General features: G+C 37.8%; 1 protein-coding gene across 1 annotated transcript in view; it reads left to right on the forward strand.

Moving 5' to 3' along the window:
* The window catches only part of PBRM1 (polybromo 1), an 82204-nt gene that overhangs the window by 36446 nt on the left and 23132 nt on the right, over positions 1-22626 (forward strand). Inside the window, 9 exon segments of the mRNA XM_038409583.2 lie at positions 100-197; positions 3971-4247; positions 10615-10720; positions 12895-13537; positions 16619-16830; positions 17825-18010; positions 19187-19344; positions 20250-20516; positions 22118-22263. Coding sequence (XP_038265511.1) covers positions 100-197; positions 3971-4247; positions 10615-10720; positions 12895-13537; positions 16619-16830; positions 17825-18010; positions 19187-19344; positions 20250-20516; positions 22118-22263 — 2093 coding nt within the window.

The following is a 22626-nucleotide window of genomic DNA, read 5'->3' on the forward strand; positions in this document are numbered from 1 at the left end:
GTCTTTCTCAGTGAATCTGATCTGTGCAGCTGTTTAATATTCATTTATTCTGGGAACATTCAGTAGCAAGTCTGACTCTAGGGATTTGCTCTTTTTCAGGCAAAGAAGAAAGAGCTAGCTAGGAGAGACGACATTGAGGACGGAGACAGTATGATCTCTTCTGCCACATCTGATACTGGAAGTTCAAAAAGGAAAAGGTATGCACTTTTGTTTTTCCTGCAGACATCTTTTTGTTGCTGCTTTCGTTTGTCATATAGAAGAACATTGAAACATCTATGTTTAAGACTTCATATATGAATTCTAAAACCATGAAACATCTCATTTATCAGTTATAATTAATTGTTTTATTTTTCCATACTGACATTTTCTTACTAATATGTAAATATATAGCTGGCAAGAATATTTATACTTCAGTTTCTTAAAATATATGGCACTGACATTTTACATAATTATGTAATACTATGTGTGTTTCTCACTTAAGATCTAGTATTTTCAGTCCAAAAAGTACTCTGTAAGTTCTTGTGATTTGTTATTACACTTATCTGTAACTAGCAATTATGTTTCTCCTCTTTCCTTGTTTTCCTCACCCATGACTCGCCTTTTTACTATTGATTAGTAATTCCCGAATGAAAAATAAATTGATTTTTAAAATATGTTTTCAGTTTTTACATTTTATTGTTAATCTTAAATCCTGTTGCAAGATACAGGTTCTTGATTGGGGAAAACTCCCTGGGATAAGATCACTGGAATTTTTTATCTGATCCAGGACAGATCAAGTATAGTTTCACCATGAAAGTCATGGTGGGCCACCTCTCCCTTCCTTTTGATCTCACATTCCCCAAGTACTCTATCAGGAATCATCAAGGGCCAAGGAAGGCGTAAATAGACCAAATATAAGAGAATAGGATGATTATGGCAGGTGGTAGAGTATTAAAATTTGTGTACATAAAACACAATAAAACAAAACACCAGACATAGTGTTCTGAAAACATTATAAATGCCCACTAAGATCGTAGGTTTAGAAATATCATGTTTGGAAGATAGATGCTAACCCATCCATTCTTCCTCTCACAACACTAGGGAAAAGTCTTTGGTGTTTACTGAAATGATTGAGATAGCGAAATGTATTGGTGTAAACTGAGATTCAGGCCCCTCCATTGTTGCTCCAGCCTGTTACTGTCAACCTTCTAGGTTCTGAGTTTGCTGTTATGCTAGGGAGAGGGACTGGAAAAAAGTGAAACCAGACCAGAGCCATCAAAACAAGAGACTCTTTTATAAACATAATTATATAATTGTAGTAGCATCCTCCATGTTTTCTGGATTGCAGTCATCAATCAAAGATAGAAAATTCTCAGCCAAAAGACTAGTAACTGAGCTATAGGAGGTGGTACAATTTGGTGATACCACTGGGGGGAAAAGAGATCCTGAAAGGTAGCTGAGTGATCTCGGGGGGGGGGGGGGGGGGAAGAGAAAAAATTGCCAAATAAAGATCAGCGAGGAGCAGACCACAATTGCAAGTCTATGTGACTTGTAGAATCAGTGGATGCTGCTGACACAAGCAAATTAAATTGCTCTCTGTGCCCTAAAATCATGTATTGCATTGGATCCTCTTATACAAGAGAATATTAATATCCTTTAAAAAAATAATCTAAGAACTCAACAAAAAGAAAGTGAGTAGGGCTGTTAGGATGATGAAATACAGTAGAGTGAAGAAAGGCAAATCTTTTTGTTGCTGCACTAAAGATATAGTTGTAAAAATGAATTTTGATTTGTAAATGCAATCATTGAAACTACATCCCAGTTGATGAAAAATTGATAAAGTGAATAGAATAAGCTGAAAATTCAGTTAATGGAGGTGAAAAGCTTTCAGGAATTCCAGAGGATAGTAAATACAGTGAAGGGTCAGAGTAAAACGTATCCTGACGTCCTGAAGGAGGCTGATGGTGTAGCAGCCTGTTAATGAGGGAATTCTTTTGAGTGTCCCTTTCAATGTGGCAAATGCAGGACCCGAAACTTAGGTGTGGATCAGTATGTTGATATTTCTGCCTTGTAATTTTTTTGCCTCATTAATTTTTATCAGACCAAACATTAAAAATGGAACTGGGAAGTATGGAATCATAGAAATGTAGGGACCTCAAGAGTTTGTCTAGTCTGTGTTGACTCTGTCCATGACTACTTTAGAGAATCTCCAACTGAGTCTCCTGCCAGTGAAGAAATTCAAAATGCACTTGCTGATTTTTAATTTGTATAGCTAAGAAACCCTTTTTCTTTCTCCATTTTATTTATGTCATATTACATCTGTTTTCTGGTTTTGTTTTTTTAATTGCTTGTGATGGTGGTGTCTCCTGTTCCCAAGTACATCATGAAATAGCTGATTCATCTCACAAGAGTGTCCTGGCAAGCATAGATTTTTTTTTTTAAATGCATAAAATTATTTAATCGGAAAGGAACTAAATGTTGAAATGTCTGTGCTGCAGCAATCTTGGAGAATGTTCTGTGTACCGCAGCCTATTGGCCTATGAAAACTAATGCTCTGTGATAGACTGTGGATACTGACTGGCTTCTGTGAGGAATTAATGATAAAACCACACTATCAAAAAACCCTATACATTTGCACATGTAGTTTTGTGTACACAGTCTGCACATTAAAAGATTTATGTCTGTGGATCAAGTGATTTGGAAAGATAACCACCTGATTGGCTTCTGCAAAATTTAATGTATAATTTAGAAGCTGGGTTGAAGCACTTCTATGGAAGTCTAGTCCAAAGTGTTCCATTGTATTTAAATAAAAGATAAACAAGACGAGGCCCTATTAAAACAAAAATCTGCAACATAATTAATTTACAGGTTGTGCAGATGTGTGTAGGGAGCCACAAACACCTTCATTTTATTGCTAACAAGTCATAACTTCATTATACTTTTAAATCTCCTATTTGCAATATCGCTAAATCATAATAGTTTGCTATAGGGAGACAAGTGTCTGTGACAGCATAAGAATAGCCATTTGCCACTTTGACTTTAGAGTATTGGTAAAGCTTGCTGTTTTTTGACAGGTGTTCAAACAATTCAGAAGCTACTTTCTATTAATTTGTAGAGTGATCCCTCTTTATATTTTATCCTTGTGATACGGTATATGCTGTGAGAAATATAATTACAAGTGGAGAAAAGTCATAAGTCCCCGTGATGCTCTGTATATAGCACATTTTGCCAGTGAACCAGTCATTTAGGGCTAAATTTTTAAAAAATTGCCTCAGTTTTTGTGTGTCCAGCTTCAGAAGCTTAGGCTTGATTCCCTTCCCCTCCCGCTCCCTCGCCCCCCAGGGTGGTAAGTATTCACAGATCTCATTGACTTGAGCACCTCTGAAAACCAAGCTCAAGGTTTGTGAAGTTGAACGCCCAAAAATTGAAGAACTCAGAATTAGAGGCCGCTTTTTAAAAAAATTTCAGTCTTACAAATGAAACTTACTTCATCTAGGCACAAGAGTTTATGAATTGAGATGATGTGTATACCCTTTCATTCTTTTTGTCTAATAGGTAAGTGCTGTCATAGAGGGGAGACACAGGAGCTTTAGGTTTGAAAATACAGAGTCTGACTCCGTAATTTGAGGAATATTCAGAATAAGGCAGCATCATTCATGAAAACAGTGATTTGTTTCATGCTGGGGAAACTTTTTTATCTCCAAATGGAGCAAAGGGAGAAGAGAGGAGGTGTTTAAAATTAGCTGGCTATCTCAGCTAGTGTTGCACTTACCTATGGACCCAAATTCTCTGGTCCTATCATCATCACTCTGTAACTGTTTTTTACATTGGCGTGCACACATTTCTAGCATGGTCGTGGTCTTTATACACAGGTACTACGCTTTTTTTACAAATGGCCTTCAATGTATCTCATAGCAGAAAGAAAAATGCTGTTCTGGTGGAGGTGTGTGGGTGAGAAAAAATAATACTTTTCCCCTTTTTTACCCAACAGTAAAAAGAATATAAAGAAGCAGCGAATGAAAATCTTATATAATGTTGTTCTTGAAACTCGAGAGCCTGGTACAGGCAGAAGACTGTGTGATCTATTTATGGTTAAACCCTCCAAAAAGGACTATCCAGATTATTATAAAATCATCTTGGAGCCAATGGATTTAAAAATTATTGAGCATAACATCCGTAGTGATAAATACTCAGGGGAGGAAGCTATGATAGAAGATATGAGGCTAATGTTCCGAAATGCAAGGCACTATAATGAGGAAGGCTCACAGGTACTGTTTAGATTATGCAGGCACAGTTACCTTCATGCTTCGTTGCAGAAGGCAAAATTGTGTTCGAATTTTGTAAAAGTCAATTTCTGGTTATTCCTTCCAGTGGTTACACTAACAGTTACAGAATAAGCATATGCACCCCATCATAGCACTTGTTCTAAACCAGGAAAACTACTACTACTGTACGGATATAATTTTGTGTTTAAATATTGCTTCTGCCTGCAGATATATGCAGACATAAACACAGCACCTTCCATTTTAAATGTATGTCATTTAACTGTACAATTCCATTTTTCATCCTGTTAGCTGTGTTGGCTCTTACACTGTTAAGAGTTAGCTGTTCTATTTTCTTCTAGTGCATAATAAATAGTTGTTTACTCAGTTCCCATAACTTACACCCTATAAACCTATTGAAGGCAATTGGATTACATAGGGGTCACTAGGGTCCTAATTTAATCTTCAGAATTTTTGTTACTGTGGGGAGATGTGTGGAATGTAAATAACTCAGTTTGGCTCTCAGATCTGAGCATGATTTTGCAGGGCTTGTAGGTGGAAAAGGTATCTCTGCTTCTCAAATGAATACATTTGATAAAGAAATTGATGAGAAAAGATGAACATTCGATCCCACCATGTTATTTTTATCATCTTGTCAGAATGGAGATTTAGTTTAACTGCACAGTTTACATATTGTCATTATCTCCCTTATTAAATTAAATATTTATCTACTATGGTTAAATGTATATTCTGCAAAGTGTATGCAAAAGAGAAACGAATCCTTTAACAAAATAATTACTGTGGATGAATGAACAGCAAGTGACTAAGAATTAAATGGCTTTATTTATTTATGGACCAAATCCTGAAATCCATATTCAGTCCTTAGTCAGGTAAAGCGGAGTCAACAGCAAGCTGAAGAAACATATATTCATACTCCACTGTTGACAACATTACCAATGGCAGTGAGAAGCTGGATACTCTAGCCTTTTGTGATAGAAAAGAAATCTTTGATGCCTTAAGAAAAGTAAAACACCAGTGATTTCTTAGTATATGAGGGCAACCAGAATGCGTGCTGACTGGAGTAATGTGGAAGATATGATTAAGAAGGTGCATACCAATAGATGTTGTTTCTCACTAATGCCAAACATACTCTCTATATAAACTTACAAACGTATTTCTGCTTGACAACCTGAAGTCATTAATACAGCCCATTGAGCAGGACAGCATAAACAAATTTAAGAAGCAATACTTGTCTCTTGTTCTTAATCAGATCATTGAAATGTCTAATATGTCAAGTGATGAACATGCATCTACACTTGCAAATAATCTGCTTCTGTTTGATTAGCTATATTGGCAAAGAGGCATAAAACCTTATGTTTCAGAGTAGCAGCCGTGTTAGTCTGTATTCGCAAAAAGAAAAGGAGTACTTGTGGCACCTTAGAGACTAACAAATTTATTAGAGCATAAGCTTTCGTGAGCTACAGCTCACTTCATCGGATGCATTTGGTGGAAAAAACAGAGGAGAGATTTATATACACACACACAGAGAACATGAAACAATGGGTTTATCATACACACTGTAAGGAGAGTGATCACTTAAGATAAGCCATCACCAACAGCAGGGGGGGAAAGGAGGAAAACCTTTCATGGTGACAAGCAGGTAGGCTAATTCCAGCAGTTAACAAGAATATCAGAGGGACAGTGGGGGGTGGGGTGGGAGGGAGAAATACCATGGGGAAATAGTTTTACTTTGTGTAATGACTCATCCATTCCCAGTCTCTATTCAAGCCTAAGTTAATTGTATCCAGTTTGCAAATTAATTCCAATTCAGCAGTCTCTCGTTGGAGTCTGTTTTTGAAGCTTTTTGTTGAAGTATAGCCACTCTAGATCTGTGATCGAGTGACCAGAGAGATTGAAGTGTTCTCCAACTGGTTTTTGAATGTTATAATTCTTGACGTCTGATTTGTGTCCATTCATTCTTTTACGTAGAGACTGTCCAGTTTGGCCAATGTACATGGCAGAGGGGCATTGCTGGCACATGATGGCATATATCACATTGGTAGATGCGCAGGTGAACGAGCCTCTGATAGTGTGGCTGATGTGATTAGGCCCTATGATGGTATCCCCTGAATAGATATGTGGACAGAGTTGGCAACGGGCTTTGTTGCAAGGATAGGTTCCTGGGTTAGTGGTTCTGTTGTGTGGTGTGTGGTTACTGGTGAGTATTTGCTTCAGATTGGGGGGCTGTCTGTAAGCAAGGACTGGTCTGTCTCCCAAGATCTGAGAGAGCGATGGCTCGTCCTTCAGAATAGGTTGTAGATCCTTGATGATGCGTTGGAGAGGTTTTAGTTGGGGGCCAGAAGAGTACCCAGAAGTCACCTACTACAGGACAGGCCCAACAAAGAAAAGAACAGAACGCCACTAGCCATCACCTTCAGCCCCCAACTAAAACCTCTCCAACGCATCATCAAGGATCTACAACCTATTCTGAAGGACGAGCCATCGCTCTCTCAGATCTTGGGAGACAGACCAGTCCTTGCTTACAGACAGCCCCCCAATCTGAAGCAAATACTCACCAGTAACCACACACCACACAACAGAACCACTAACCCAGGAACCTATCCTTGCAACAAAGCCCGTTGCCAACTCTGTCCACATATCTATTCAGGGGATACCATCATAGGGCCTAATCACATCAGCCACACTATCAGAGGCTCGTTCACCTGCGCATCTACCAATGTGATATATGCCATCATGTGCCAGCAATGCCCCTCTGCCATGTACATTGGCCAAACTGGACAGTCTCTACGTAAAAGAATGAATGGACACAAATCAGACGTCAAGAATTATAACATTCAAAAACCAGTTGGAGAACACTTCAATCTCTCTGGTCACTCGATCACAGACCTAAGAGTGGCTATACTTCAACAAAAAAGCTTCAAAAACAGACTCCAACGAGAGACTGCTGAATTGGAATTAATTTGCAAACTGGATACAATTAACTTAGGCTTGAATAGAGACTGGGAATGGATGAGTCATTACACAAAGTAAAACTATTTCCCCATGGTATTTCTCCCTCCCACCCCACCCCCCACTGTCCCTCTGATATTCTTGTTAACTGCTGGAATTAGCCTACCTGCTTGTCACCATGAAAGGTTTTCCTCCTTTCCCCCCCTGCTGTTGGTGATGGCTTATCTTAAGTGATCACTCTCCTTACAGTGTGTATGATAAACCCATTGTTTCATGTTCTCTGTGTGTGTGTGTATATAAATCTCTCCTCTGTTTTTTCCACCAAATGCATCCGATGAAGTGAGCTGTAGCTCACGAAAGCTTATGCTCTAATAAATTTGTTAGTCTCTAAGGTGCCACAAGTACTCCTTTTCTTTTTATAAAACCTTATGACTGCAAGTTGCAACCTGAACTTTGTTTATTTACTTGTCCTGCAAATATATTTGCCTGATGACTACAGCAACAACAGACTGTTAACCAACAACATCTTTATATTCTTCCCAAGAATAGCTTAACAGGATTTTGATCGTAAATTAGAAATTGACAGTGATAATACTATACATTGGAAAGAACTGATGCAATCTTTTGGGGTGGATTTTGAGATAAGGTCTCCAATGAAATAAAACATAACAGTGAGCCACTGCTAGATGTCTTTGTTGGAATTTTGTGGTACTGAATTCCCATGTGCATTTCTAGAGACAAGGGGCAAGGAACTCAATGAGCTATTCAGTCAACTATTCATCCATGTCATTGCTGACTTTTATAATTCTTCTTAAGATTCATATCTAAACAGACAAAGACATTGTGGGGTTTTTGGTTTATTTTTCTAGTTTGATGGACATCAGTACATATTCCTCAATCAGATTCAGCAGATCTGGATATAAGATATAAATGTTAAATGTTATTTCAATGGTGTTAATGTGCTTGATGTTGTACAAATACATGAGGCACAATTCCCTGTTCCCGGGATGTTTTTAATACAGTAAAGACATGGACAGAATAGCTCAGACATAAGTGTTTTGTGTTACAGTGTGGTCTATGAATCTTGGAACGGTAGGGTCTTTTAAGAACTGTGATGGAAATGTGTTGGAGGAAATAGTTGAGGGAGGGAGGGAGATAATTCTAAGCATAGGAGGCAGAAGAAGACAACATGAAGAGGAATGGAAATCCGAGAGGTAAAGAGGAGGAGTAATGGGACAAAGTTGTTGAGCGGAGGATGTGGGATAGCAGAAGAAGAGAACAGAGCCTCTAAGGTGCGAATGGGGAATTTGAACTTGATGAGAGAAGCTAGCAAAAGGACTGGCAGGAGAGAATAACATAAAAGTGGGGAAGAGAATTGAATGGATTTTAGAAGCAGCATATGACTGCTCAAGAAGGGAGTGAGGGGAGAAGTGAAAAATACAGAAGGAAGAGATTGCAACCGTCAGGTGAAAGTTGACGAAGATGTATGGGGAAGGACTGCAGTTGTAGGGATGGAGAGGAATGACTGATTTGTAGACATGTAGGTGAAGAATGACACGATTTGGGGAAAGCCAGGATGTGGGGTGATTTAGGGAACAGGAAAGCAAGGTCTAAATGAAACCAGGTTTGAGCCTTGATGATGGGAAGAATAATGGACTCCAACAATGGTGGAGAGATGAGTATTTGTGAGAAAATATCAAATTCAGTTTTAGGCATTTGCACTGGGAATTTCACAGGGGGTTAAGGAAATTAGACACTCAATTCCCATTGATATTAAATGGATTGTGGGCACCAAACTCCTTTACATCCCTTTGAAAATCACAATCTTAGAGGTTAAATTAGTAGGACATCCAAAAGGAGATGGCTGAAAGACAGTATGAGACATGAGTGGTCAGGAGGAAATGGTGGGAGTGATGAGAAAAGTAATAGTTTTGGAAGTACTAAGCACAGAAGAAGTGGCAGCTGAAACCATAAGAGCTGGTGAAGTCACCTAAGGATAAAGTCAGAAGAAAAAGAGAAGGGGGACTAAGAGGAAATTTGAGTGATACCAGCTTAGAATGGAAAATTACTGTATATACTCGTTCATTAGCCCATTCGCTTATAAGCCGACCCCTCAAAATGGATAGGTAAAAAGGCAAAAACTGTATGACCCTTTCATAAGCTGACCCTATATTTCAGGGGTTGGCAAACTTTGGATCTCAGCCCATCAGGGTAAGCCACTAGCAGGCCGGGACATTTTGTTTACCTGGAGTGTCCACAGGCATGGAGCCCCTCACCTCCCAGTGGCTGCAGTTTGCCGTTCCCAGCCGATCGGAGCTGCGGGAAGCGGTGCGGGCTGAGGAGTGTGCTGGCCGCTGCTTCCCGCCGCTCCCATCAGCTGGGAACAGCGAACCGCGGCCCCTGGGAGTTGAGGGGCTCTGTGCCTGTGGACATTCTGGGTAAACAAAATGTCCCGGCCCGCTAGCGGCTTACCCTGACGGGCAGGGATCCAAAGTTTACTGACTCCTGATCTACAATGAAAATGTATTGGATATTTAATTCAATAGAGTTTAAAATTGTCAAATTTTGGTGTAGACCATTGATAAGCCAACCACTGCTTTTTCATGCTTCACTTTTTCACCAAAAAAATTCTTTTGAAAGAGTATATATGGTAAATGGAATCTATAAAATCTTGAAGTATAGGTGGGGAGAGTGAAGGTGAAAGTGACTGATCCTCTTCATCAAAAGAGGTGTATCAAGAAGGATTAGAATAGAGAGAGGCACCTTAATCTCAGCCAAGAGGTGATTTAGGTGACCTTAAATAGGTAAAAGTGTTTTTTGGTGGAGGGTTTGGGATGTAAGACAGATGTCAAAGGAGGCAAGAGAGAACTGAAGAACAGAAAATCAAGGCAGTGAGTGTAAACTGAACTTCCTAGGAGCTTTAGGGGGAAAGGGGAGAAATATATAAAATTTGATGAAGCAGCTGGGTTTCCTTGGGAATGGGAAAGAGGGTTTCCTTGGGAATAATGGGTAAGAGTGTGTTCTGAAAAGTAAAAGAAAGGAAACAGATGAGAATTTAATTAGAAAGCAAAAAGGATGGGAACAAAGTCAAGAGGACAATCTAATATAGGGCCTTTTTCTGAAATATCCCAGGGTGCTTTACAAAAATTACATATAGGAATTATTTCATCCTTCAGTGAAATACACATTTGGGGTGGAGTGAACCAGTTGTTTTAATAACATAAGGCAACACTATACAAACATTCAAGAGTGGAAGCAAAGAATATTGTGCTCAACTGAAACTAAGGAGTTAACTCTCTTGTGTTAAGAGTTTTCTTGGTATACTCTATTACATTATCATAAGGAAACAAATAACCTAAATATTTTTCTGTTATTTTTCTTTCAACATTTTAATGGCTAATAGGTATATAATGATGCCCATATCCTAGAGAAGATTCTTAAAGAAAAAAAGAAAGAGCTGGGACCTCTTCCTGAAGATGATGATATCGCTTCCCCTAAACTAAAGCTAAGTAAGGCAGCATTGTGGATTCCTACTTCTTGGTAAATGTTGATATGGAATAAAATGATACAGATTAACATTAAAATGGAAAACCATATTACCATACATTCAAGGCAGGTTGTATAACTTATGCCACTTCTGAACCCAATTGTATACTAAACTGCAAAACTGAATTATATTTTCAATATCAACATAATTGCAGTGTATTTTGGTATGTGTTTGTGCTGAAATTAAAATTAAGAGGTGGGGGATGGGAAAGTCAGAATGAGAGAATCTATATGAAACAATTTTTCTATACGGGCTAGGTTAGAATGAAGAAGGGACGTTCAGAATAACTGGAATTTAATAATTGGAATCATACCTCATTTATCTGATTGGAGATGTAAGAAGCATATGTAGTAAGCTTTGAAACATCAGAAAATGGTTCAGCAGCAGCTAAAGTGCAAACAGATTAAGGAACAGTGCCAGGAGCTAGAAGATCTGTTCTGTTTCCATAGACGTCCTTTGTAACTTTGTCATTTACCCTCCTTGTGTCTCATTTTCCCATCTGTAAATTGGGGATATAACTTATTACACAGGGGAGTTGAGGCTTAATTCATTAATGGGTATAAAGTGCTTTGTGATCCCCAAATGAAGAGTGTGATAAAATTGCAAAGTATTGTTATTACCTTGTTAATGTTTCATGGGTATTTTTATGTGTTACCTTTTATATTATGCTAATTTTAAGTCAGTAGAATAAATATGTCCCCATATTTATCAATTTTATAGCATGTTTAAAGAAGAATACTTTAAAAAATGTTACCAAAACACATCTCTTAGAAAATGTTTGCACCTATTATTGTTATAAGTAGTACCTCTGGTTATTATAAGGGAAAGAGATTAAAGAAAATATTTTTCTCTGATTTATTTTTTCAATATCTTTATGCATTTGCTAACGTTGTTTATAATGAGTTCTGGCTATGTTTTTCCACCTTTAATCATATACTGAGTAGTATCTTATTCTGTGAGTAGTTCTGCTGATTTTAATTGGACCACTCAGAGTAAGATACTATACAACTATGAGTAAGGGTGGATCAGACCCTTAGTTGCCCCTGTTGTGTATTTGGGTCTTCCACAGAGCAACAAAGAGAAGTGAAACATCTTTAAGAGAAAATTATTGTAAATCCCCTTACAATGGCAGGGAAATTCAGCAGTAGGTGGTGTTAGAACTATTTTTCACTCCTTTTTTTAAAAAGTAACTGAGCAGATTTCAGGTTGGTGCTGCTCCTTTCATATGTGTGTGTTAAATTCTAAACTGAGTAAATGATCAAATTGTATAGAAGGGTTTTTTAAAAAAAGAAAAAGAAAAGCACACACGCCATATTGAAGCATCACTGAGAATAAAAATGCTAAACCACCAAGAAAGTATAGATATGGAAGAATCCAAGTGCAAAGACTTATGTAGTGCTTTAACAATTGATCCTGTATTAACAAATAGCTAATCTGATTGGTATCCCCATTTGAAGGCATTATTTTACTTATAATAATTCTACCAATTTTAGCTTAAATCTGCTGTGTGAGGGAAAACTCACGATAGGTGGGATTCTTAGGGTGTGTCACAGCAGTTGGGAGTGTGCCTCCCAACCTGGTAGGGAGACTTGTGCTAGTTCAACTTGAGCTAGTGCACTAACAATAGCTGTGTGGATGTTGCAGCACCAGCAGAGACACACTCCCAACTGCAGTGTAGACATACCCACATGTGGAAATCCCCATGAAGAGAGAATTTTAATGGCTATGAAAAATCCACACAGAGGATTTTAATGACTACTGAACTGAAGTGACAATTTCACACAATGCTATTGTGTTGGGTTCCCTTATAGTCTTTAACTTTAGGCTGATGTGCAGTCTTGAATGTATTATTAATGTTATTTTATACTTATGGAAGACAGGCTTCAAAAGTTTCAGATTCAGCACTCTGTATGTTGTACTAAATTGTCCATGGTGAAAACAGAGAAAACATCTGAGAAGTAATTAATAGGAGCTGATGGAAGAGAAGTTAAAAAATTGTATTTGTAAATGGCATTGCTATTCTGGTAGGGTAATGGTGAATTAAGTTACCTTAGCCATAGAAAAGGAGTTTGTTAGGGAGGTAAGTGTGCAAGGCTGACTGTTTTTTATACATTTGTTGGTTTTTTGTCTGTCTAGGTAGAAAAAGTGGTATTTCCCCTAAGAAATCAAAATACATGACTCCAATGCAACAGAAACTGAATGAGGTGTACGAAGCAGTGAAGAACTATACAGATAAACGAGGCAGACGATTAAGTGCCATCTTCCTGAGGCTTCCATCTCGATCAGAACTGCCTGACTATTACGTAACCATTAAAAAGCCAGTTGACATGGAAAAGATAAGAAGTCACATGATGGCCAACAAGTACCAGGACATCGATTCCATGGTAGAAGACTTTGTAATGATGTTCAATAATGCCTGCACTTATAATGAGCCAGAGTCTCTGATTTACAAAGATGCCCTTGTCTTACATAAAGTTTTGCTTGAAACTAAAAGAGACATAGAAGGAGATGAGGATTCTCATGTCCCCAATGTAACATTGCTAATCCAGGAACTTATCCATAACCTTTTTGTGTCCGTAATGAGCCATCAGGATGATGAGGGCAGGTGTTATAGTGACTCCTTAGCTGAAATTCCTGCTGTTGATCCCAACTTCCCAAACAAACCACCTTTGACTTTTGATATTATCCGAAAGAATGTAGAAAATAATCGCTACAGGAGACTGGACTTGTTTCAAGAGCAGATGTTTGAAATGCTAGAGAGGGCAAGGAGGATGAACCGGTGAGTGAAACCATACATGTATCAAACCTTAGTCTTGTCAAGTTAATTTTGAGTCTTTATCACTGTCCAAATAATTCCCATTTTAAAAGGCACATTAACTTTCCTGTTAGTGTGCTAGGGAAAAAGCAACTTGCTTAGTTGGGTGCCATCACATTCAGCAGAATTTAAGGTTTCATTTAAAGTTTGTAGCCCCTATCTTTGAAGGTAACCCTGGCAAAGCAAGGTTAAACCAATACAGGGCTATCTTCCAAAGTTGGGGGAAGGCAAGTTTAGAAGAAGACCTCAGCGGGCAGCCACACAGTGGTAAAAAGGAGACCATTCAGAGGTATGGAGAAACAAGAAATGGGTTGTTTTGCAGGTGAGATGTTGTGTAGAGACAGGTTTCAGAGTAGCAGCTGTGTAGTCTGTATTCGCAAAAAGAAAAGGAGTACTTGTGGCACCTTAGAGACTAACAAATTTATTTGAGCATAAGCTTTCGTGAGCTACAGCTCACTTCATCGGATGCATTCAGTGGAAAATACAGTGGGGAGATTTATATACATAGAGAACATGAAACAATGGGTGTTACCATACACATGTAACCAGAGTGATCACTTAAGGTAAGCTATTACCAGCAGCGGGGCAGGGAGGAACCTTTTGTAGTGATAATCAAGGTGGGCCATTTCCAGCAGTTGACAAGAACATCTGAGAAATGGTGGGAGTGGGAGGATAAACATGGGAAAATAGTTTTACTTTGTGTAATGACCCATCCACTCCCAGTCTTTATTCAAGCCCAAGTTAATTGTATCCAGTTTGCAAATTAATTCCAATTCAGCAGTCTCTTGTTCGTTGGAGTCTGTTTTAGAAGTTTTTTTGTTGAAGTATTGCCACTTTTAGGTCTGTAATCAAGTGACCGGAGAGATTGAAGTGTTCTCCAACTGGTTTTTGAATGTTACCATTCTTGATGTCTGATTTGTGTCCATTTATTCTTTTACGTAGAGACTGTCCAGTTTGGCCAATGTACATGGCAGAGGGGCATTGCTGGCACATGATGGCATATTTCACATATATAGAGACATAAACTGTCATCAAACAGTAAAGTAAATAATTTCATTGGGTTACTGCATTTTTAACTGAGTTAGTACATTTCTATATAAATTTTGGAGGGCTGTGCCAGACGGTAAAAATGTATTTGACTGCAGGGTCAGCCTTTGCAGCCCCTGATCAAGATTGCAGCATGTTCTGCTATATTAATTGCTTTGTTTAGTAGATCTCCCATTTAAAGCAGTCATTTCTATTCAAGGTTTCTTGAGATGTGCAAAAATATGCAGACATACAGCTTCCCGCTTTCCACTGGAGTGGGTCAAATAATGTACTTGGAGATGTATGTTAAGGGCTGTTATAAAGAGGACAGTGATCAATTGTTCTCCATGTCCACTGAAGGTAGGACAAGGAATAATAGGATTAATCTGCAGCATGGGAGATTTAGGTTAGATATTAGAAAAACTTTCTAACTTCAAGGGTAATTAAGCTCTTGAATAGGCTTTCAAGATAGATTGTGGAATCCCCACCATTAGAGGTTTTTAAGAATGGGTTGGACAAACACCTGTCGGAGATGATCGAGCTTTACTTCGTACTGTCTCAGCACCAGGGGCTGAACTTGATGACTTCTTGAGGTCCCTTCCAGCTCTATATTTCTATAATTCTGTGTATAGGGAGAGTTTTGCTGCTGTAACTTTAATAAGAAAGGAGACATGTGGTGGTAATAAAATCTCTTATTTAAAAAGCAATTAAAAAGAATAAAAAGATCATCTGGCATGACAATGGGTGATGAGTACAATTACTCTTTTTAATTAAAAAAACAGCTTTTTAGTTTCTCAGAAGTCTCTCTTTCAAAAGCAGTAAAGTCCAGTTACAAAATAGCTTGATTTGTGGTTGGTTGCCTGGATTTCTCAGAATTTCAGTTGCTCTATATGAGAATTCTTATCTGACTTAGATGGAAATCAGCTTTTCTTTTTTGTTGTACTACTTGTTATTGGAGAGGCCGGAACATTATTTCTCTCTTCAAAGTATATGCAGTTTAGTCAGAGGGCATCTTTGAGGATGACCTGCAACTGGATTTTAAAAAAAATTGTCCAGATGACTCATTTTAGTTTTCCTAAACCTGAGAGAGGTGAAATGGTATAGCCATATGAAGACTTGACAGTGCTGATCTCCAACATGTCTTTTTTGCCTCCCCCCACTTCATTGTGATTCATAATAACTAAAATTAAATAGAGAATAATCAAGCTTTCTCTGAATGTTCAGTGGCAGCAAAAGCAACATTAACCCAAATATCTGTTCTTTTAAAAACAAAATAGTATTCTTATTACTCCATGATGTTTTGATTGGAAGCTCTTCTATTGGGTAATAGAATATTGATCATTGTCCTATTTTAAGTATAAGGAAACAAAACTGTACTAATCTCTCCACCTTAAAAATGGTTTGGCTGAATATACAGCAGATTTCATTTAAAAACAACAAACTGCTGAATGATTTTAAACACTGAACAAACACGACATCAAATAGAAATACAAAGTGGCACCCGTAATGCATAATTTTGTAAATATTTCCTTTTGTAAATACTCTTAAAAAGGCTGGATTAGGTTGCTAGTGCTTTGAGAGATCACTTTTTAAAGTACCCTATAAACAGGCTTCAAAAGTACTCTGATAATGCTGTGTTGCAGGCCATATTATAAGTCCTAAATAACTTAATTGTGTAGAAGTATGTTGTTTAATTACTGGTTGAAAAGTAAAGCACAGATGTTTGGTGATTTAAAAATTGGATAAACAAAAACTAATATGCGTTCATTTTGTCTCTGATTTTTACTATTAAAGTACTTTTAAAGACAACTAAGGGGAAATCTGCTTATTGCTAATAGAGCAGTATGTACTGAATTTTCTGTCACTTAACTTCTGTTCAACAAAGAGGTAATCTGATATACATTGAGTCTTTGTAATTTATCCTTAAATGTAACAGTTGATGAGTTTGTATTTAAAGTACTGTTTATTCCCGCATAAGGTATATTGTCATGTTGTAATCTGACTGTCATTTCCATGCAGGACTGATTCAGAAATTTATGAGGATGCTGTGGAACTTCAGCAGTTCTTTATTAAAATCCGTGATGAACTCTGCAAGAATGGAGAGATTCTTCTATCACCAGCACTCAGCTACACCACCAAGCATCTTCACAACGATGTAGAAAAAGAAAAAAAGGAAAAGCTACCCAAAGAATTCGAAGAGGATAAACTCAAAAGAGAGGAAGAGAAGAGAGGTAATTTAATTTTCCTTTCAAAACTATAAACATTTGTCTCTTATAATACTTTCATTGCTGAGCCAGGCCTTTGCTGTTCCTGCTGGAGCAACTGTGGTACTGAAGAGGAACTAGCTTACTGCATTGTGTGGGACAAGGAGGCCTTCTCTGTCACCCTCCTCCCATGCTGTGTCTGTGCTCTTCATGGCTTTAAGACAAGCTACGGGGAATGAATAAAGATGTCTTCGGTCTCCCTGCCACTAAGAGGGGAATACGGTTCCCCACTCCACCTCTTTACCTGTCCCTTCAAATAAAGAGCAGCTGGCTGTCCTTTCCTCACAGCTCTAGTGGTCAGTAGTGATCATCTTTATTCACTCCCTGCAGGTGGGCTCAGTGCTATACGAGAGCAAGTCACGGGATAGAGGACAGGAGAGAGGCAACAGGGGTAACCTTTCTAAAGGCCTCCCCTCCCTTATTGCTGTCAGTGAGTTCATTTTCACTTACATGGAGGCCTCGATAAAATACATCTGAAGATCTGGGCCCAGCTCTTCAACAGCAGGAGAGAGAAGCTAGGTGGCTCATGGATCATGCTTAAACCATACCTTGGAACTAGAATCCACTGGGTATGGTGTTGCACTCCTGCGTTGACCCTCGGGGAGCATGATAGAGGGACCATTGTTTGTACAGCACAGTGGGGTCTTGATTCATGACTATCTGTGGTCGTGTGCACTATTGCAATACAAATAATAAATAAGAATGTGTCAAACATTGGCCCCATTCCCAGCTCTAGCTGGTCAACAAACTTTACTAATCTGCAATAGTGTTCCCACTTGCTGCTGTCTTTCTCTTTCTCTCATCCCACAGATAAGGAAGGTTTTACTTAAGTCACTAAACAAAGATGCCATGATTTAACTCATTGAGAGCCAGTGTATTGTAACAAGGTGCTTTTCTTAGACTCTCTTCTCTTTCTGAGATGGCTTTTAGAAATTTTTGTTTCCTTTTATGTTGAAATAAGAAGCTGAAAAGAGTGAAGATTCTGCTGGAGGAGCTGGTCTGTCAAGCTTACATCGGACTTACAGCCAGGATTGCAGCTTTAAAAACAGCATGTACCATGTTGGGGATTATGTCTATGTGGAACCTGCAGAAGCCAACCTGCAACCTCATATAGTCTGCATTGAGCGATTATGGGAAGATTCAGCTGGTAAGAACACAGGAAAATAGTGCAGTACAGCTTGTTAATATTGCTTGTTAAAACTTCCAGTTTGAGTTTTCCTTGGGTGGAACCTTAATTATTCAGCTCACAACAGAGTGAGTGAGTGTGTGTGTGTGTGTGTGTGTGTGTGTGTGTGTGTGTGTGTGTGTGTGTGTGTGTGTGTGTGTGTGTGTGTGTTTTACTTCTGAAACACCTGATTTAAAGGCTTTTGCATGCTGGGGAGCTTTTGGGAGTGCTAAATGTCCTGTGTTTTTCACATTATAAACATCCTGTAGATAACACCCTCGCCTTCTGGTCTAGGAAGGCTAGATGTGGCTCCTTCCAGAACCTGTCAACACTGCTTTTGAGTCAGCTAAGGAGGAACAGAGGGTCTTGTCTAAACTAGGAAAAGTATCCATTGCTGATAACAGAGCCAGTGTTGAACATAGTTACACTACAAGCGCACCACAGGACAAGCCAGCATCATTTCAGAACACGTGGTTAAATTCCAAAGCAGTGTTAAATATGGCTTGTCCTGGGCAAACTTACAATTGAATCATAGTCAGCACCAATTCAACCAAAACTCTTGCTTTTGGCAGTATACAAGAGGATTGAGACTGAGAAGTTTTTATGGTACTGTTAATAAACAGGACCAGTCTGCGTACAATTTATTTTCTCTGATTTTGAGTAATATCGGAGTGTCCATTCATGGTTTATAAGAAAACTGTGAAGTCACACTTGACTCTGTCAAAAGTAAGGAGATGGCAAAACAGGAAAGGAGTTATAGTTAAAAATGTACATTACAATCTGTTATCCAAAGATCTGTCCCAAATTTTCAGATAGTCATGAGTGACAGATTCACAGGCTTTTTCTTGTCCTTGAGCATAATTTTCAAGGCCTGCACAGGCAGAATTTATAGATTGGAGACTGGATTCTCCAAGGCCAACTGGCTCAATGGCATTAATTCCTGTTGTATTCTTCTGAGTCAAACATCCATAGGAGAAAGTGGATTTCTTACATATCCAAACCTCACTTATCTGAAACAGTTGAGAAACATTGTCCTATTTTGGATCAGCGAGGTTTGGATTGCCAGGTATTGTTATATATCTGTTTGATTACTAACAGGATCTACTGTTGTCTTTACTTCCTTGTGCAATAGAAATATATCCTGTTTTTTGCTTTTAGGAGAAAAATGGTTGTATGGCTGCTGGTTTTATCGACCAAATGAAACATTCCATCTTGCAACACGAAAATTTCTGGAGAAGGAAGTTTTTAAGAGTGATTACTATAATAAAGTTCCCGTTAGCAAAATTTTAGGCAAATGTGTGGTAATGTTTGTTAAGGTGAGAGATTAAATGGACTAATTTGTTAAACTATTTACTGATTTGTGCACTATTTTTTAAAATAAGACTCAAGGACTCTCACAGTACCTGTATGAAATAACCTTTTCCCCTTATCATGTCTTACTGCTTGATACATTGTGGTTCCTCTGTAGGAGAGAAAAAATGACATAAAGTTGCATTGTTTGTTTCTCAGGGTCAGTTTGGCCATAGAAATCACATACACATCATTATCAAATTTGTTGATATTTTGAGAGATAGGGAAATTGCAGGTAACGTCTTAAAATTTTCCTCAAAATGTTTAGCTTTAGTTTTTAGTGGAAGGAGGGCTGGATAGCTCGGAGGAATGGTAATGGGATATAGAGTTTCACCTCTACATCACAGTTTGATTCCACCCAGGTCAGTTGTGTCAAAAGTTCTTATGATCTGAATGCTTTTTGGCCTGTGTAGAATGAATCAGCTCAGTCCAGTTCTTAGTGGATGTTTTGTTTATGTATCTAACACAATCACTATGCCAATCCTTGTTAGTGTTATAATCAAAGATTACGTGGGCATAGAACTTTAATTCCTCTCTCAACTCAGTGGTGGTCTTTCCTGCTCAGAGTTCAGACATACTGGCAAGTTAATGTTGGGAAAACAATTGCCAAATTGTAATAATCATTATATCTGTTTGATATAAGAAGTGGTATAAGGGGTAAGGGTAAGGGTAATTCTCCTGAGCTGCACCCTGGTACCTTTCACTGAATTTAACACACACATTTTAAAAAAACCAAACCCAAAGAGAAAAACTTAGTGAATAGATTGTACTTCTGTGCCAGAACAAAAATTGGGCTGTTATATATAACCTCTCTTTCATGCATGTTTCTAGAACATTTCATCTGAAATGATCCCTTCTCTTCACTCAACAGGAGTATTTTAAATTATGTCCCGAAAACTTTAGAGATGAGGACGTCTACGTCTGCGAGTCTCGTTACTCTGCAAAGACAAAGTCTTTTAAGAAGATTAAACTGTGGACCATGCCCATTAGCTCTGTAAGGTTTGTCCCTCGAGATGTGCCCCTGCCTGTGGTCCGTGTCGCTTCTGTGTTTGCTAATACAGACAAAGTGGAAGATGAGAAACACACTGAAACCTTAGAGGATAATAAAATGGGAGACAGTATCCTTAACCTCGAAAAGGTGGGCAAGATGATAAGCTAGATATTGAATTGAACTGGATTTCAGATCAGAGATGATGAAAATGTGAACATTCATGTTTTAGGTTTCACATCTTTCCAAAAAGCTAAATCAATAGATAAATAAGAAATGACAATACATCTCACTTTAAAATGTGTAAAAAAAAAAAAAAAAAAAAAAAAAAAAAAAAAAAAAAAAAAATTACATATATAATTTGTGTATGCATACTCCATATAATTGAAGCCTTGATTCAAATACGTGTTAGCCCTGTTTGTGCCTTGACGACCTTAGCTACTGGCCACCTTTGCTCTTAAACCTGTCATGTACATGGGTTTTTTTTATGAATTTTGGAGTTCTCAAATTTACCTCCAAATACATACTGTATTCAAGTGCTGGACTAATCTATGTTTCTCTCATAGTGTCTGAAGATTTTTTTTTTCTTAACCACATTTAAAAAAAAATTCATCTACTTGAGTCTGTCCTAACGCTAGACAAATCAGTGAGACAGAAAAATCTATTTTTAACTCATCCGATTGCTAGTTGGTATTGCAGATATCCTTTATATTTAGTTTTTAGGTATCAGGTCTTCATTAAATAGAAAGAGAATAGTAAGCATTACATAGTGGTATCATATGCTTCTCTGTGACATTTTATCATATGTCAAACATAGTTTATTTATAGTTGATACTTTAATGGTTTAAAATCATCTGACAGTCAGATACTTGGCATTCCTAAGGACATTTTTCTTCTAACATATTGAGAAAAAAGTTTTGTCTTTCATTTCTACTATTTAGATTTACAGAGTGAGCCTATTATACATTCTCTGTGCTCGCTCGCATAATTTAAAAACAAAAAAAGGAACATGCTGATCACTGTCAACCCCAAATACACATCCCTCCCCTAATAAAAGCTAGAGATGTGTGTTCTGATTTATCTCATCAAATGATAAAACAAAGGAATAATCTTATCAAGAATGTGAAGACTCACAAGGTCTGATCCTGCCATGGGTAGAGCCTCCCCTGTGAGCTGCCTGGACCCTTGGCTCCTTTTGATTTGAGGATACAATGGGACATGATGTGAGTTTTGGATATAAGAGTGGGAATTAAATAGGATAAACAGCATGACATTTTAAAAAAATATGCAGTATGGTGGTAATTGTGATATTTAAGGTATGAACAGTGAATGTCTTCACTCACAGTAATTTGACTAAATGCCTAATTTAGTTGCCACGACCATGTAATCGTGTTTATTAAAACAAAGTGAGGAATATTGTAGTTTTGCTTTAACCATCCAAGATAGCTAATTAATTACTTTGATATCAATAAACCAACAAAGTGTCAAAAGACCATCAAATTGATTATCCGGAAAAACAACAACTGTTTATTAGGAATTGCAAAGCTAACCACTTTCATAGCCAGTAAGCTTGGCCTTTTAGTTTTCAGATTTCAGGGCTTACGTTTTTGGATGTTTGTGTCTACTTTATAACTTATTTCCAATAAAATTAAGATTCAATAAAACCTGTTTCCTTTTAACGTACTCCAGCATCTTTTTGTAATTAATTTTCCTAATTTCACCAGCTTTTTAATATATATATGTTGATGTAGGAGAAAGAAGATGTTCCAGTGGAAATGTCAAATGGAGAACCTGGTTGCCACTACTTTGAACAGCTCCGTTATAATGATATGTGGCTTAAGGTTGGGGATTGCGTATTTATAAAATCACATGGCTTAGTGCGACCTCGGGTGGGCAGGTAGATATATTTTCTTCTCTATTTATAAATTGTAGCTATAAAGTTAGCATTATTAGACAACTAAAGTCCATTGGTTTTATAGAATGCTTGAGGCCAAAAAGTAATATGGTGGATACGCTGATTATTTTTCTTTCACCTATCCTCAGTAACAGTTTAATTATCCTAATGTAGGAGAAGGTGTCCAACTGCTGTCGGATAGCACAGTGCTGCTTTAAAGCCTTTTGAGAATGGAGCTTTAAGTGCCAGTAATTAAGTAGCTGTAATAAATTATATAAATGAAATAAAGTGCTACTTAGCCAACATAATTACTATATTTTTCTCATTTTTAAGTGCATATAAAGTAGAGTTTTTGACTCTTATTGT

Source organism: Dermochelys coriacea, chromosome 7 (genome assembly GCF_009764565.3).
Source record: "Dermochelys coriacea isolate rDerCor1 chromosome 7, rDerCor1.pri.v4, whole genome shotgun sequence".
Lineage (NCBI taxonomy): Eukaryota > Metazoa > Chordata > Testudines > Dermochelyidae > Dermochelys > Dermochelys coriacea.